Source organism: Phytophthora sojae (genome assembly GCF_000149755.1).
Source record: "Phytophthora sojae unplaced genomic scaffold PHYSOscaffold_1, whole genome shotgun sequence".
NCBI lineage: Eukaryota > Oomycota > Peronosporomycetes > Peronosporales > Peronosporaceae > Phytophthora > Phytophthora sojae.
This window is the reverse complement of record NW_009258115.1, coordinates 10,044,877-10,062,746: the sequence shown is the minus strand read 5'-3', so window position 1 is coordinate 10,062,746 and position 17,870 is coordinate 10,044,877. Positions and strand designations below refer to the sequence as shown.

Here is a 17,870-nt window from a genome sequence, read left to right as displayed (position 1 = left end):
ACATCGTGACCAATCCGATCGACGAGGCGACCAAGGTCGTCACGTTCATGAAGGGACTGAGAGATGGGCCTGTGAAGATGTAACAGGGTTACACGCACAAGTGGCTACAGTCACTTGTAACTCTAACAGATACGACGTCTGTTAGAGGTTCGAAAGACTTTCTCGACCTTGGTGTAGACACATCAAAGGCTACATACATTTACGACCACCACGACGGGTGGTCCATAGAGACTTAGGATTCCTATTGGCTGAGAGCAGCATCTTTTAGCCAATGAGCGACATACATAGCATTGGAATTCTGCCAACGGCTGGTTGGCAGATTCCTATCTTAGAATATTACATTTAGAGGAAGTCAGAAACATAAAACAAAAATAGCAGTTCTCATTTTAACCCAAAAACATTATTTGGATCGTTTATTTAGATTAATCTATACTCGGAGGCCCGAGTATAATTAACTCTAATTTAAACTAAGCTATGCTTCCTCACATACACGCGCACACGTGTAAGCTAAAGTAGTGAGCCAAAGTAGGCCCACTACACCTGGTAGCACTTTGTAGTCCGTCCAACGACCGACTACCTGAGTTCGTACGTCACCGTACGAACGCGGAGCTGAGAACCTTCCCATGGATACGGAGGTGTCCATGGAAAGCTCCATTACGCCTGCAACTCACGTTGCATGCGCTGACTGTCCCCACCTGTCGGACCCAGAGTGGGAAGCTCTACAACGACTGTCAACAGTCATTCGTGAGGCGGCTGTAGCTACGATGCTGCGTACGCTAACGCCGACAGAGCAACATGGTGTTGCTCTGGGATTCATCATGAGGGAGCAGCGAGATGCTGCTTCGTCTACCACGGTGTCGTCGGGGACGACACCGCGCGCGCAATCGCTGAAGCTCCGCGTGAGCAGTTACGTTGGAAGAGAGGGCGAGCCTCTCCTCCGTTGGCTTGTCGAACTCGACACTGCCATTGCGGCTCGACGCATCGTCGACCCGTTGTCGAAGGTCGCGTTCGCCATGTCATGTCTTGGCGGACGTGCAAGACGTTGGGCGTATGGACGCCGACTCTCGGATCCTACGTGCTTTAGCACGTACGACGGTTTCAAGGAAGAGCTCAGACAAGCGTTTGAGCCCCCGCAAAACGAGTTCCGGTCGAGGGCGGAGTTCCTCGACCTGCAGCAGGGCAAGCACGATGTCCGTGCTTACGCTCAGAGAGCACGGTACTTGGTCTCGAACATCGTGACCAATCCGATCGACGAGGCGACCAAGGTCGTCACGTTCATGAAGGGACTGAGAGATGGGCCTGTGAAGATGTAACAGGGTTACACGCACAAGTGGCTACAGTCACTTGTAACTCTAACAGATACGACGTCTGTTAGAGGTTCGAAAGACTTTCTCGACCTTGGTGTAGACACATTAAAGGCTACATACATTTACGACCACCACGACGGGTGGTCCATAGAGACTTAGGATTCCTATTGGCTGAGAGCAGCATCTTTTAGCCAATGAGCGACATACATAGCATTGGAATTCTGCCAACGGCTGGTTGGCAGATTCCTATCTTAGAATATTACATTTAGAGGAAGTCAGAAACATAAAACAAAAATAGCAGTTCTCATTTTAACCCAAAAACATTATTTGGATCGTTTATTTAGATTAATCTATACTCGGAGGCCCGAGTATAATTAACTCTAATTTAAACTAAGCTATGCTTCCTCACATACACGCGCACACGTGTAAGCTAAAGTAGTGAGCCAAAGTAGGCCCACTACACCTGGTAGCACTTTGTAGTCCGTCCAACGACCGACTACCTGAGTTCGTACGTCACCGTACGAACGCGGAGCTGAGAACCTTCCCATGGATACGGAGGTGTCCATGGAAAGCTCCATTACGCCTGCAACTCACGTTGCATGCGCTGACTGTCCCCACCTGTCGGACCCAGAGTGGGAAGCTCTACAACGACTGTCAACAGTCATTCGTGAGGCGGCTGTAGCTACGATGCTGCGTACGCTAACGCCGACAGAGCAACATGGTGTTGCTCTGGGATTCATCATGAGGGAGCAGCGAGATGCTGCTTCGTCTACCACGGTGTCGTCGGGGACGACACCGCGCGCGCAATCGCTGAAGCTCCGCGTGAGCAGTTACGTTGGAAGAGAGGGCGAGCCTCTCCTCCGTTGGCTTGTCGAACTCGACACTGCCATTGCGGCTCGACGCATCGTCGACCCGTTGTCGAAGGTCGCGTTCGCCATGTCATGTCTTGGCGGACGTGCAAGACGTTGGGCGTATGGACGCCGACTCTCGGATCCTACGTGCTTTAGCACGTACGACGGTTTCAAGGAAGAGCTCAGACAAGCGTTTGAGCCCCCGCAAAACGAGTTCCGGTCGAGGGCGGAGTTCCTCGACCTGCAGCAGGGCAAGCACGATGTCCGTGCTTACGCTCAGAGAGCACGGTACTTGGTCTCGAACATCGTGACCAATCCGATCGACGAGGCGACCAAGGTCGTCACGTTCATGAAGGGACTGAGAGATGGGCCTGTGAAGATGTAACAGGGTTACACGCACAAGTGGCTACAGTCACTTGTAACTCTAACAGATACGACGTCTGTTAGAGGTTCGAAAGACTTTCTCGACCTTGGTGTAGACACATTAAAGGCTACATACATTTACGACCACCACGACGGGTGGTCCATAGAGACTTAGGATTCCTATTGGCTGAGAGCAGCATCTTTTAGCCAATGAGCGACATACATAGCATTGGAATTCTGCCAACGGCTGGTTGGCAGATTCCTATCTTAGAATATTACATTTAGAGGAAGTCAGAAACATAAAACAAAAATAGCAGTTCTCATTTTAACCCAAAAACATTATTTGGATCGTTTATTTAGATTAATCTATACTCGGAGGCCCGAGTATAATTAACTCTAATTTAAACTAAGCTATGCTTCCTCACATACACGCGCACACGTGTAAGCTAAAGTAGTGAGCCAAAGTAGGCCCACTACACCTGGTAGCACTTTGTAGTCCGTCCAACGACCGACTACCTGAGTTCGTACGTCACCGTACGAACGCGGAGCTGAGAACCTTCCCATGGATACGGAGGTGTCCATGGAAAGCTCCATTACGCCTGCAACTCACGTTGCATGCGCTGACTGTCCCCACCTGTCGGACCCAGAGTGGGAAGCTCTACAACGACTGTCAACAGTCATTCGTGAGGCGGCTGTAGCTACGATGCTGCGTACGCTAACGCCGACAGAGCAACATGGTGTTGCTCTGGGATTCATCATGAGGGAGCAGCGAGATGCTGCTTCGTCTACCACGGTGTCGTCGGGGACGACACCGCGCGCGCAATCGCTGAAGCTCCGCGTGAGCAGTTACGTTGGAAGAGAGGGCGAGCCTCTCCTCCGTTGGCTTGTCGAACTCGACACTGCCATTGCGGCTCGACGCATCGTCGACCCGTTGTCGAAGGTCGCGTTCGCCATGTCATGTCTTGGCGGACGTGCAAGACGTTGGGCGTATGGACGCCGACTCTCGGATCCTACGTGCTTTAGCACGTACGACGGTTTCAAGGAAGAGCTCAGACAAGCGTTTGAGCCCCCGCAAAACGAGTTCCGGTCGAGGGCGGAGTTCCTCGACCTGCAGCAGGGCAAGCACGATGTCCGTGCTTACGCTCAGAGAGCACGGTACTTGGTCTCGAACATCGTGACCAATCCGATCGACGAGGCGACCAAGGTCGTCACGTTCATGAAGGGACTGAGAGATGGGCCTGTGAAGATGTAACAGGGTTACACGCACAAGTGGCTACAGTCACTTGTAACTCTAACAGATACGACGTCTGATTGGTCTTCTTGGTCAGTTGTCGGTGCCAGTGTACCGCGCCGTCTCTCAGGCGGAGCTCGAAGGGCATGCACCATTCATTGGGCGGCGCGTGTGTACCTTTCATCTCGTACACAAACGCGCGCAGCCACTGCATCGAGTTCTCGCTCCTGTCGCGAGCGCCCGAGAACGTCGGGATCTGCCCCAGTGGTCGGTGCATCGCTACCTCGAGCCTCGGCGTCGGGTTCACTGTCTCTGCGTCGCTCACCTCCCGGATCTGTCGCAGATAGTCGTCCATTTGTGCACCTCCGTCTCCTGTGAAGTCATCGTCGTCATCAGATGAGTCGTCGGCGTAGCGGGACTTGCGACTTGAGCTCCGTCCGGAGCTTTGTAGACTGCTCCTGGTCACTCTCGAGTCTTCGGCACCACGCGCAACTCGTTCAGTACGAGTCTTCGCGGGTGGAGTGACCATGTGGGAGTCTTGAAAGTACGGCGATCGCTCGCCCGACGCACTGAACACTCCTCCTGTCGTAATCTGGGCCGAGTTACCGCGCTCGGTCTTCTTCGGAGTTCGCGGGAGCGGGACGCGCGCTGGGTCCGCGCCCCCCTTGTTGGTGCGAGTCGCCTTCGGCTGTTCCAAGGAGAAGGGGGTCACCCCGAAGGCTGTACACAACTTCTTCTTCCATTGCCAGAGATCGGCTCCGGCTTCCGCGGGCAGGAAACTCTCCAGAGTCGACGGCGACAGGGTAAGTGTGGGCCGGAGACCCAACGCCTTCAGGAACGTCACCGTGTCGTTCGCCACTTGCTCCACTGTGACCGCATTCACCGGTCGCGCCAACTCGTGGCTCAGGTCGGCCCACACCGCTTGGCGGATCATGCGCGGCTCGAAGAGTCGACCCCATTCGCTCGCACGCATTGCTTCAAAGCATCGGCCGAGTACCTTGTTGGCTGCCGGCGTGTCTCCGTCCATCGGCGGCCGGTTGCCCGAGGTTTGCTCGGTCACTTGAGTCGTCAGCACCGGCAATCTTGAGTTGTCGGCGCTGTCTTCAAACTCTTCCATTTCATCATACGCTGGTTCAGGGCCATCCACATCATCCAGCTCCTCCGCGAGGTTGCGCGAGACGGGAGGCGCGTCGTCTTCCAACTCGTTCGCGAGACTGCGCGCCAGGGAGCGCGAGCCCCCGCTGCGCCCCCTGCATCTTCCGGAGTCTCGGGTGTCACCACCGCTGGCGCAGGCGCCTTCTCCTCCAGGTAATCGTCGTAATCTTCATCCATTTCTTCGTCCTTGGCGTCGGATCCAGTCATCGACTCGTCGAAGCTGACGTGGCGCTCAGCAATCGGGTCGAGTTGCGGCGTGATCAGGGCCGCCGTCGAGTCGTCGCCTCGCGTTCCGCCGGACTTCATCGGAGTTGCTGGTACCGCCGATTGAGATCCTTTCGCCATCTTCTTGTTCTTTTTCTTGTTCTTGCTCTTCTTCTCAGTTGTTGCTCGTAAAGTCAGTTGACCTGCAGTAGCACGAGACACAGAAGGTCACACCAATCCCGGGTCGCGGCACCAGTTTTCATACTCATACACACCCATTACCGCTTACTTACTTACTTACTTACTTACTTACTTACTTACTTACTCAGTCTCTTACCTACGTCCACTCCCGGCCAAAATTATACGAACACAGCTCTAAGCCCTCCTAACTCATTCAATTTTTCTCTAATTTAAGGTGCGGTTTGGACAGAGGTTACATAACGTGCCGAGAAAGACTTAACATGCGCGAACACTCGCGTTTTTGCACTCCATGAGGTAGCTTGCATTCAACAAACTGATTTTGCCTAACTGGCAGTTTGAAAAGTTTCTAATACAAACCTCTAGTGAAAGCTCTTTGGACAGGTATCTGATTAGTATCTGATTTTGTATGTAGATCAGGTGTTCGTATTTTGTGGCCACCAGGCAAAATCAGTTTGTTGTATGCAAGCTACCTCATGGAGTGCAAAAACACAAGTGTTCGCGCATGTTACGTCTTTCTCAGCACGTTGTGTAACCTCTGTCCAAACCGCACCTTAAATTGAGAAAAATTGAATGAGTTAGGAGGGCCTAGAGCTGTTCGTATAATTTTGACCGGGAGTGTATTCACTCCCACGATATACATTACTTTATATTGGAAAAAAGGAGGGGGGGGGGGTCCAACTATAAAGATATTTCAGGTGTTTATAAATCACTTGATTTTGTATAGACCTGTCACGAACTGATCTCCCTTTTTACCTGCATCGTTTGAATCAAATCGAGGTGGGACTTATAACGAGTTCATAGATTGGCTTTTCTCTCGTCTTTTAACTGATGTAGTGCTACCTCTGAGCACGGCCGATATAACCCCAAAAAAATCAATTTTCAAATTCAGTTTTTTGAGTGATCTACGATTTGTACATTGCCTTTTAATTGTGCGGTAGATATGCGCCAGTTTCACGGCACCACGACTGTCATTTTTCCTTACTTAATATTAATATTGTTATCATAGTTAAACATATTTAACTTCCTAGAACGAGATTACCGTCATTATTTGTTATTGTACAGACTTTTGCTTCAATAAAGAACACATGATATATACAAAATTGTGAAAGGTAATGAAATATTGCGTTAGCATAATAGGGAAATTTGTATGTCTGAGCCAATCAGCATTCATACAATATAAAGGGTTATAGGTTTTCTAGTGTTCTCTATCGAAGCAGATGTCTGTATTGTATTGTTAACGTTTAGTGGCGCGCTTTAGGGAAGAAGTGATCTACACTCTTCGAACGTGGTCCACACCACTAACTCCAATAGTGGGCGGCCACTAATTGAGCTCCTACTGTCTTCTCCGGCACGATCAGCATACGTCGGCAATGAATGGCTCCCCCTTCGCGGAGACGCGGTAAGCCTTGGTGGCGACATGTCCGCTGCTTCCGTCGCCCGTATCGGTCTTGTAGTCTTGGTTCAGCCAGGTACTCGGGTCACTACTCCTTTCCCCGGCAACTGCTGTCGTGGCCGCAACAAACCACGCAGTCTCAGCCAGCACGCCCTCGTCCTTCGGTCTTGTGTTGTTCCTGCGCCTTATGCTGATCCCCTTGAGCACTATTTGTTAAGTTATCATAAATAAAAAAGCAACATACTAACAATAATAATGTGGGACTGAAAGAGACCGTTAGCCATGAAGTATATATTAACTCAAATTACTTATATATAAATAGTTGCTGCGCAGGACCGTATAATCAGCGTAGTGTAGTGGTTATCACGTCTGCTTTACACGCAGAAGGTCGCCGGTTCGAACCCGGCCGTTGATACATTTTTAAAACCTGGCATTCGCGATCACAGCATCTTATCGCTCTTACCCGCGGCAGCGACGGTAAAAACGAAACGGAAAAGATAGAACCCATGTTTTTAGTCAGAGGGGGTGAAATGAACCCAAATCTATCCGGAACGTCCAAGCGAAATCGACACCAGCGACATTTGACAGGCATGAAGAGCCTGCAAACTTCACCCCAGTGGCTAGTCATGGTATTCCCTCCTCAACGCTGGGTCGGTCTTCAGAGGGCTTAACCCTTTCGCGGTAAAAGGATACAGAAAGCGCCCTTTAGATGATTTTCCAAAACACGGTAGAGTGTACCCCCTCTTAAAGGGCGCATTCTGTGCCCTTTTGCACAAGTTCAAGCCAGTAATCAACCTTTTAAAACAAATCATAATCGGTACGCAGAGTAATCATCATGTAATCATTGCCAATACAAATTCTAAGTTATACGCATACATTCTATGTATCCTGTAAATCACCGTAGATGGCATGTCCCATGAGACACACCGAAAAGGCTCCGTAACTTTGTAAAAGGCCTAGAGTGCCCTTTTAGAAGGAAATATCAATGAGTTGTATACTATAATTTATTGAGGATACTCGCGAAAGGGTTAAAGGGCCGGCAAAGCGACGTTTGGCAGCCGAAAATCACCTTAGCCCATAGGAATTGCATAGTGTTTGTAGGCCATGACACCCGTCCCACAAACCGAACATGTTTGGCCATGTTTCAACATGTTTGACCATGTTTAAGATTTCTTACTTGTTTTTAGTATGCCCCTTACCCTAACCCGTTTATAAAACATGGGCTGTATCAACGGCCAAAACGAAACCGAATGGTGGGTAGTTAGTTGAAGGGCTCACAACCGCGTACCGTTTTTTATACGTACCCTACCGTGTCGGGTATACCCGAATTCGGGTTGAATTCAAGAAGGGTTCATTGGTTTTGTTAGCAACTCAAAACCTGTCTAAACATGCAGTTTCCGACTTCGGGGCGAGCAAGCTCGCTCCGCGCTTCATCGGGCCGTTCACGGTGTTGGCAAGGCATGGCAACGTCTACACGCTAGATATTCCATCTAGCATGCACCTCCATCCGACCTTTTACGTCGGGCAGCTGAAGCCATACCGGCAGCACGAGCCACCTAGCTCGGCTGTCCCGAAGCGGAAGCCCCAGCGGGAGCGAACCTCTGCTCCAGCGCGTGAACGCGCTGGAGCAAAGTGCTGCTCTTCCGCCACAGCATCGTCGTGGATGCCGCTGCATACGTACAGCGGGATTTCGTTTGGAGGCGCAGTGTTGCCCACACGGTCTGCGATCTCTGACGCAGACGGCATCCACGGATCGCGCGCTGCCTGAGCAGCGCGCGGAGAGCTTGAACTTGCCCCACCACGTGGAGAGCTTAAAGCCCCAGTAGCAGAGAGCGGAGTGTCGCTCTCGCCGCGCGAACGCTTCGAGCTCAAAGCGTCCGAGTCGTCTCCTTCACGAGGGCGTCTCGACCCGGCATGCTGGTCGAGACTATCGCTGTCAATAGACTCCTTGCGCTTGCTAGAAGAGGCCTCGCCCTCTTCCATCTCCACGTCGCCGTCCTCGAAGTCAACGGCGTCGTTGACTACAGAGGAACCTTCGAGGACAATCTCCGGCTGGGATGTCCCCGCCGCAGCCTTGGCAGCAAGAGCGTCACGCTTTGTTTTGTGACGCTCGCGGTACTCGGGGATAGAGAGAGTCTCTATTGTGGTGTAGCGGGATCGGCCAAAATCTGGTTAAGGCCTGATCGAGCTTCCCACCAGCGCCCAGACACCGACTAACGGAGGGGGTCCCTCAACGATCCGTGATCGGCTGAACTTGTTCTCTCCTTGTGTACCCGTCGGCGGGCTGGATCTGCTCTCTCGGGGCTCGAAGATGCAGCGCTTGGTGAAGGTCGAGTGTCTTGGCGTGACGCGGTGATAGTTTGTGGAGCAGCGCAGTAGTCTTCACTCTGCGTCCGAGTATACGTTCCGATCGAGGGTTGTTCGCTGCGGTCGGTCGGCCTGGAGTTGATCCAAGGCCTGTAGTTGCCTTTCCGGGTGTGTCCCTTCCTTTCCTGAGTTGCTTGCCGCTTCTTATAGCGGGATCGAGGTTGATCGAGAGGAGGAACGATCGCCGGCCAAGCACTGATATCCGGTCGATCGAGGACTTGCACACAAGAGATAGATCACTAGAGTGGGTCAAGCTGGCCAATGTATTAATCCAGTCTTAACCGTACCGGTAGTTCACCTCCCAACGCGTCGACGCTGCCGAGTTCCTGGAACTTGGTGACTCGATGGAACTTGTGGTCTTCGGTGCAAATTCTGCTCTAATTTATGTTTAGCTGGTGTCTCTCTACCGCTATCATCCTACAACTAAACAACCACTGGATTTTTGTCCTGACTTCGTCCTCCATGTGCATCCCATCGCGGTCGATCCCCGATCCACGATCATCCCACAATCGGCTCCCGATCCACGATCGACTCCCGATCTGCGATCACCTCTCGATTGACGACTTGTGCCGGTTGCCGTCCGCCGCCGATCCATCATCTTCCGTCCTCAGCCGTCCTGTTGTCGATCGGGACTTGGGTCAGCCTCGAATCACACCACGGTTCGAACGCGATCATCAACAATCCAGCTTGCCGCATGTCCTGCCTTACGCACCGGCGTCATCGGGCCACTTGAGATCCCCCGAAGAACTCCCTCTGATCCATAGATCTTCGCTGCCTGTCTCTCGATCGCTGATCCCCCATACTTCCAGTCGATCGGCCCTGCCGCCTGTCTCGGATATCAATTCTTATTCAGCACTTCTCCACACTATCCCGGCGGAGGGCTTCCCCTCTGCTGCTGTGTCGGTCTTCTTCGACGAGCTCATTGCGGAATGAGCTCAAGTTTTCTTTCTCCCAACGTGAAGAATTGACGAATGGTCGATTTCCTGATTGACGTGCCGTGGCTCGGCGCGTCTAACCTTGAGGGGGGGATGGTGTAACAGGGTTACACGCACAAGTGGCTACAGTCACTTGTTACTCTAACAGATACGACGTCTGTTAGAGGTTCGAAAGGCTTTCTCGACCTTGGTGTAGACACACCAATGGCTACATACATTTACGACCACCACGACGGGTGGTCCATAGAGACTTAGGATTCCTATTGGCTGAGAGCAGCATCTTTTAGCCAATGAGCGACATACATAGCATTGGAATTCTGCCAACGGCTGGTTGGCAGATTCCTAACTTAGAATATTACATTTAGAGGAAGTCAGAAACATAAAACAAAAATAGCAGTTCTCATTTTAAACCCAAAAACATTATTTGGATCGTTTATTTAGATTAATCTATACTCGGAGGCCCGAGTATAATTAACTCTAATTTAAACTAAGCTATGCTTCCTCACACACGCGCACACGTGTAAGCTAAAGTAGTGAGCCAAAGTAGGCCCACTACACCTGGTAGCACTTTGTAGTCCGTCCAACGACCGACTACCTGAGTTCGTACGTCACCGTACGAACGCGGAGCTGAGAACCTTCCCATGGATACGGAGGTGTCCATGGAAAGCTCCATTACGCCTGCAACTCACGTTGCATGCGCTGACTGTCCCCACCTGTCGGACCCAGAGTGGGAAGCTCTACAACGACTGTCAACAGTCATTCGTGAGGCGGCTGTAGCTACGATGCTGCGTACGCTAACGCCGACAGAGCAACATGGTGTTGCTCTGGGATTCATCATGAGGGAGCAGCGAGATGCTGCTTCGTCTACCACGGTGTCGTCGGGGACGACACCGCGCGCGCAATCGCTGAAGCTCCGCGTGAGCAGTTACGTTGGAAGAGAGGGCGAGCCTCTCCTCCGTTGGCTTGTCGAACTCGACACTGCCATTGCGGCTCGACGCATCGTCGACCCGTTGTCGAAGGTCGCGTTCGCCATGTCATGTCTTGGCGGACGTGCAAGACGTTGGGCGTATGGACGCCGACTCTCGGATCCTACGTGCTTTAGCACGTACGACGGTTTCAAGGAAGAGCTCAGACAAGCGTTTGAGCCCCCGCAAAACGAGTTCCGGTCGAGGGCGGAGTTCCTCGACCTGCAGCAGGGCAAGCACGATGTCCGTGCTTACGCTCAGAGAGCACGGTACTTGGTCTCGAACATCGTGACCAATCCGATCGACGAGGCGACCAAGGTCGTCACGTTCATGAAGGGACTGAGAGATGGGCCTGTGAAGATGTAACAGGGTTACACGCACAAGTGGCTACAGTCACTTGTAACTCTAACAGATACGACGTCTGTTAGAGGTTCGAAAGACTTTCTCGACCTTGGTGTAGACACATTAAAGGCTACATACATTTACGACCACCACGACGGGTGGTCCATAGAGACTTAGGATTCCTATTGGCTGAGAGCAGCATCTTTTAGCCAATGAGCGACATACATAGCATTGGAATTCTGCCAACGGCTGGTTGGCAGATTCCTATCTTAGAATATTACATTTAGAGGAAGTCAGAAACATAAAACAAAAATAGCAGTTCTCATTTTAACCCAAAAACATTATTTGGATCGTTTATTTAGATTAATCTATACTCGGAGGCCCGAGTATAATTAACTCTAATTTAAACTAAGCTATGCTTCCTCACATACACGCGCACACGTGTAAGCTAAAGTAGTGAGCCAAAGTAGGCCCACTACACCTGGTAGCACTTTGTAGTCCGTCCAACGACCGACTACCTGAGTTCGTACGTCACCGTACGAACGCGGAGCTGAGAACCTTCCCATGGATACGGAGGTGTCCATGGAAAGCTCCATTACGCCTGCAACTCACGTTGCATGCGCTGACTGTCCCCACCTGTCGGACCCAGAGTGGGAAGCTCTACAACGACTGTCAACAGTCATTCGTGAGGCGGCTGTAGCTACGATGCTGCGTACGCTAACGCCGACAGAGCAACATGGTGTTGCTCTGGGATTCATCATGAGGGAGCAGCGAGATGCTGCTTCGTCTACCACGGTGTCGTCGGGGACGACACCGCGCGCGCAATCGCTGAAGCTCCGCGTGAGCAGTTACGTTGGAAGAGAGGGCGAGCCTCTCCTCCGTTGGCTTGTCGAACTCGACACTGCCATTGCGGCTCGACGCATCGTCGACCCGTTGTCGAAGGTCGCGTTCGCCATGTCATGTCTTGGCGGACGTGCAAGACGTTGGGCGTATGGACGCCGACTCTCGGATCCTACGTGCTTTAGCACGTACGACGGTTTCAAGGAAGAGCTCAGACAAGCGTTTGAGCCCCCGCAAAACGAGTTCCGGTCGAGGGCGGAGTTCCTCGACCTGCAGCAGGGCAAGCACGATGTCCGTGCTTACGCTCAGAGAGCACGGTACTTGGTCTCGAACATCGTGACCAATCCGATCGACGAGGCGACCAAGGTCGTCACGTTCATGAAGGGACTGAGAGATGGGCCTGTGAAGATGTAACAGGGTTACACGCACAAGTGGCTACAGTCACTTGTAACTCTAACAGATACGACGTCTGTTAGAGGTTCGAAAGACTTTCTCGACCTTGGTGTAGACACATTAAAGGCTACATACATTTACGACCACCACGACGGGTGGTCCATAGAGACTTAGGATTCCTATTGGCTGAGAGCAGCATCTTTTAGCCAATGAGCGACATACATAGCATTGGAATTCTGCCAACGGCTGGTTGGCAGATTCCTATCTTAGAATATTACATTTAGAGGAAGTCAGAAACATAAAACAAAAATAGCAGTTCTCATTTTAACCCAAAAACATTATTTGGATCGTTTATTTAGATTAATCTATACTCGGAGGCCCGAGTATAATTAACTCTAATTTAAACTAAGCTATGCTTCCTCACATACACGCGCACACGTGTAAGCTAAAGTAGTGAGCCAAAGTAGGCCCACTACACCTGGTAGCACTTTGTAGTCCGTCCAACGACCGACTACCTGAGTTCGTACGTCACCGTACGAACGCGGAGCTGAGAACCTTCCCATGGATACGGAGGTGTCCATGGAAAGCTCCATTACGCCTGCAACTCACGTTGCATGCGCTGACTGTCCCCACCTGTCGGACCCAGAGTGGGAAGCTCTACAACGACTGTCAACAGTCATTCGTGAGGCGGCTGTAGCTACGATGCTGCGTACGCTAACGCCGACAGAGCAACATGGTGTTGCTCTGGGATTCATCATGAGGGAGCAGCGAGATGCTGCTTCGTCTACCACGGTGTCGTCGGGGACGACACCGCGCGCGCAATCGCTGAAGCTCCGCGTGAGCAGTTACGTTGGAAGAGAGGGCGAGCCTCTCCTCCGTTGGCTTGTCGAACTCGACACTGCCATTGCGGCTCGACGCATCGTCGACCCGTTGTCGAAGGTCGCGTTCGCCATGTCATGTCTTGGCGGACGTGCAAGACGTTGGGCGTATGGACGCCGACTCTCGGATCCTACGTGCTTTAGCACGTACGACGGTTTCAAGGAAGAGCTCAGACAAGCGTTTGAGCCCCCGCAAAACGAGTTCCGGTCGAGGGCGGAGTTCCTCGACCTGCAGCAGGGCAAGCACGATGTCCGTGCTTACGCTCAGAGAGCACGGTACTTGGTCTCGAACATCGTGACCAATCCGATCGACGAGGCGACCAAGGTCGTCACGTTCATGAAGGGACTGAGAGATGGGCCTGTGAAGATGTAACAGGGTTACACGCACAAGTGGCTACAGTCACTTGTAACTCTAACAGATACGACGTCTGTTAGAGGTTCGAAAGACTTTCTCGACCTTGGTGTAGACACATCAAAGGCTACATACATTTACGACCACCACGACGGGTGGTCCATAGAGACTTAGGATTCCTATTGGCTGAGAGCAGCATCTTTTAGCCAATGAGCGACATACATAGCATTGGAATTCTGCCAACGGCTGGTAGGCCAGCAAGAGCTTCGCGTCCGCGTCGTGCGCGTACGCGACCTTCACGTCGTCCTACAGTAACGACGTTGGGGTGCTCGATCGCATGGCGTCAATGGCATTGACGTCGGCATCAGTAGTGGCGTAGTCAGGTCGATGCGAGAGCGCGTCGGCCACCATATTGAGTCTTCCGGGTTTGTACTCAACCCGGAAGTTATACTCTGCGAAGAATGAGAGCCATCTCGCCATCCGTTGCGAGGTGTGCGGCGGCTTCACAGCCGTTCGTAGCGACGCGTGGTCCGTATAGACCACGAACGGTTTGCTTCCGAGTAGATACACTCGGAACTTCGCGAGTGCGTACTTCATGGCAAGGAGCTCCTTGTCATGTACCGGGTAGTTGCGCTCAGCTGGCTTCAGCTGACGCGATTGGTAGTAGACGACACGATCACGACCCTCGTGATCGGGCTGCATCAACGCACATCCGATTGCGAAGTCGGATGCGTCACACACAACGTGGAATGGGCGATCTTGGTCGGCCACCGCCAAGATCGGCGCCTCAGTCAATCCCCGCTTGACTGCATCGAAGGCCTGCTGACACTCAGCAGTCCAAACCCACTCGGCGTCCTTCTTCAGGAGCTGTGACAGCGGGCGTATCATGCCCGCGTAGTCCTTCACGTACTTGCGCAAGTACGTGGCCAAGCCAAGGAACTGCCGCAGTTCCTTGACGTTCGACGGTGTCGGCCACTCATTGATCACTCTGACCTTCTCAGGGTCAGGGCGGGCACTGTTCTTCCCGACGAGACACCCGAGCACGGGTATCTCACTCGCCCCGAAGATGCACTTCTTCAGGTTCGCATAGAGCTTGTGCTTGCGCATGAGCGCAAGCAGCTTTCGGAGATGCACCTTGTGCATCTCAACATCGCTCATCCCGTCCGCAGCCCGGCTGTGGACGAACACATCGTCGAAGTAGCTCGGTGCGAAGTCGCGCACCGAGCGCAACAAGTGCGTCACACACCTGTTGAAGGTCGCAGGGGCGTTCTTCAGACCCTGCGGCATCACTAGCCACTCCCAGAGCATGCCGCTCGGCGTGCTCACTGCCGTGAGAGGGATATCGCTCTCACGCATGAGGATCTGATAGAACCCATCGCGCAGATCGAGAGCACTGTAGATAGTGCTCCTGGCCATCGAATCGATGATAACATCTTTTCGAGGTATCGGCGTCTGCGCCGGTATCGTCGCATCGTTCAGCTTGTTATACGCATGAACGATGCGCCAGCCGCCCTGTGGTTTCTTGACACAGAACGTCGGAGCACTGTGCGGGGATTTCGATTCCCGCACTTGTCCAGCTTTGCGACGACTTTCGAAGAAGTCGTCGATCGCTTTGACCTGCTCTCGCGGCAGTGGCCACTGCCGCGTGACACACTACTTCGTGCCCGGCACGAGATCAATCTCGTGCTGGGTTCCCTTGTCCTGCGGAAGCTCCGCAGGAATCTCTTCCGGAAGTACGTCCGCGTACTCCCGTAAGATCTCGTAGTAGGGACTCGTTTTCAACGAGTCCCAGCTTTGCTCTTCAAAGCGCTCCTTCTTCGTCTTCGCACTGAGAGTGTCCTCGCTCTCAGTGGTGGTCTCCATGAAGAACTGCCTCAGTTCTTCATTCTCGCTCTTCGTTCTCTCGGCGTCCGAGAGAATGCATATTTGCTCGATGCGTCCATCGTGCAAGTCACGCGCGAAGCGTTTCCAGCTCATGACTGGAAGCGAAGTCAACTCCGACGCTTGCGTCGGAGGGTTAGCGAGAGTCATCTCCCTGTCCCGGAACCCGGCACAGGTACGCGTCAAGACGTTCAACGTCTCGACGTCCGGCTTCTCAGCCTCCGTCTGCCCGGCAGACATTTTTTGTAGCGTCTCGGCCCCAGGCCGAGACTTGCGCAGCGACCTTCGCATGCGCCGTCTTCTTGTTTTGCGGAGCCCGGCTCCGCTTGGTTCTTGACCTCTTCCAGGCCCAGCCGTGGACGGGTGTTCTTCTTTAGTACCGCCGGCGAGGACGATAAAGGTTTCGACAAACTCTTGATCTTCATACGTGAAGCGCACGCGTACCATGCGCTTCTCGGTCTTCACGACGGCACCCGTTGCCACTCGTACTTCCAACATACTTCGAGGTATCTTTAAATCCTCGAAGTCAAGCCTCGATAGACTTCGCAGTCGAACAAAGTTCTTCGACGCGCCAGAATCTACCAAAGCACGGAGAGAGCCGCTTGCTCTCATCGAGTTCACATTCAGGATGACAAGGTCAGGCTTGTCATCTTGGTTCTTGCAGTGAGAATGAACCTCACTGGGGGCTGCAGTCCTCAGTGCCGCGTGTCCAAGGTCGACACGCGGAACTGCATTACCAGTAGGGCGCCCCGCACCTACTGGGTTCCAGCGTTTTTTGTTTGTCCGCGACGATGCCCGGCATCGCTGCGTCGACCACCATCTCGGTGCACGGGTGCCGTGCACTCTCGGGCATAGTGACCGATCCTTCCGCAACGGAAGCATCGTACATTACTTCCTTGTTGCTGTTGATAACCAACAGCCGTTGCATTCGAGAGGTCCATTGGTTCCGGACCTCCCGCTATCGCGACCGGAGGCGGTTGCAGGCTCGGCGCATTCGCATGTAGTTTAGCCTGCCGCAGGCTAAACTCCTCCTGCATCGCAAGAGTAATCGCAGCTTCGAGAGTACCTGGGTACTCACGGAAGAGATAGGACTTTACAGGCCCATCTCTCAGACCCTTCATGAACGTGACGACCTTGGTCGCCTCGTCTATCGGGTTGGTCACGATGTTCGAGACCAAGTACCGAGCTCTCTGCGCGTAAGCATGGGCATCGTGCTTGCCCTGCTGCAGGTCGAGGAACTCCGCCCTCGACCGGAACTCGTTTTGCGGGGGCTCAAACGCTTGTCTGAGCTCTTCCTTGAAACCGTCGTACGTGCTAAAGCACGTAGGATCCGAGAGTCGGCGTCCATACGCCCAACGTCTTGCACGTCCGCCAAGACATGACATGGCGAACGCGACCTTCGACAACGGGTCGACGATGCGTCGAGCCGCAATGGCAGTGTCGAGTTCGACAAGCCAACGGAGGAGAGGCTCGCCCTCTCTTCCAACGTAATTGCTCACGCTGAGCTTCAGCGATTGCGCGCGCGGTGTCGTCCCCGACGACACCGTGGTAGACGAAGCAGCATCTCGCTGCTCCCTCATGATGAATCCCAGAGCAACACCATGTTGCTCTGTCGGCGTTAGCGTACGCAGCATCGTAGCTACAGCCGCCTCACGAATGACTGTTGACAGTCGTTGTAGAGCTTCCCACTCTGGGTCCGACAGGTGGGGACAGTCAGCGCATGCAACGTGAGTTGCAGGCGTAATGGAGCTTTCCATGGACACCTCCGTATCCATGGGAAGGTTCTCAGCTCCGCGTTCGTACGGTGACGTACGAACTCAGGTAGTCGGTCGTTGGACGGACTACAAAGTGCTACCAGGTGTAGTGGGCCTACCTTAGCTCACTACTTTAGCTTACACGTGTGCGCGTGTATGTGAGGAAGCATAGCTTAGTTTAAATTAGAGTTAATTATACTCGAGATCCACGAGTATACTTTAAACAAGATAAAGACTCGAAGTAGCGGGTTTTGGTAAGAGATGAGAACTGCTATTTTTGTTTTATGTTTCTGACTTCCTCTAAATGTAATATTCTAAACTAGGAATCTGCCAACGGCTGGTTGGCAGGATTCTGCTAACATGCAAGTCACTCATTGGCTAAAAGATGTTGCTTTCAGCCAATTGGAATCCTAAATGTGTATGGACCACCCGTCGTGGTGGTCGAAAAATGTATGTAG

The 17,870-nt window shown here is 52.7% G+C and overlaps 1 protein-coding gene and 1 non-coding gene across 2 annotated transcripts; one reads left to right on the top strand and one right to left on the bottom strand.

The window, feature by feature from the left end:
- Nucleotides 1–3,845: 3,845 nt before the first annotated feature.
- On the bottom strand, nucleotides 3,846–9,995 carry PHYSODRAFT_323115 (hypothetical protein; the record flags this gene model as incomplete). The annotated part of the gene is made up of 10 exons (XM_009518587.1): nucleotides 3,846–3,877; nucleotides 3,930–4,953; nucleotides 5,031–5,285; nucleotides 6,676–6,883; nucleotides 8,246–8,823; nucleotides 9,360–9,422; nucleotides 9,525–9,585; nucleotides 9,622–9,704; nucleotides 9,785–9,898; nucleotides 9,939–9,995. The coding sequence occupies 10 exons, from the start codon at nucleotides 9,993–9,995 to the stop codon at nucleotides 3,846–3,848; spliced, it is 2,475 nt and encodes an 824-aa protein (XP_009516882.1).
- On the top strand, nucleotides 7,048–7,120 carry PHYSODRAFT_t179. The gene has a single exon. It is a non-coding gene; the product is annotated as a tRNA-Val (tRNA).
- Nucleotides 9,996–17,870: the final 7,875 nt, after the last annotated feature.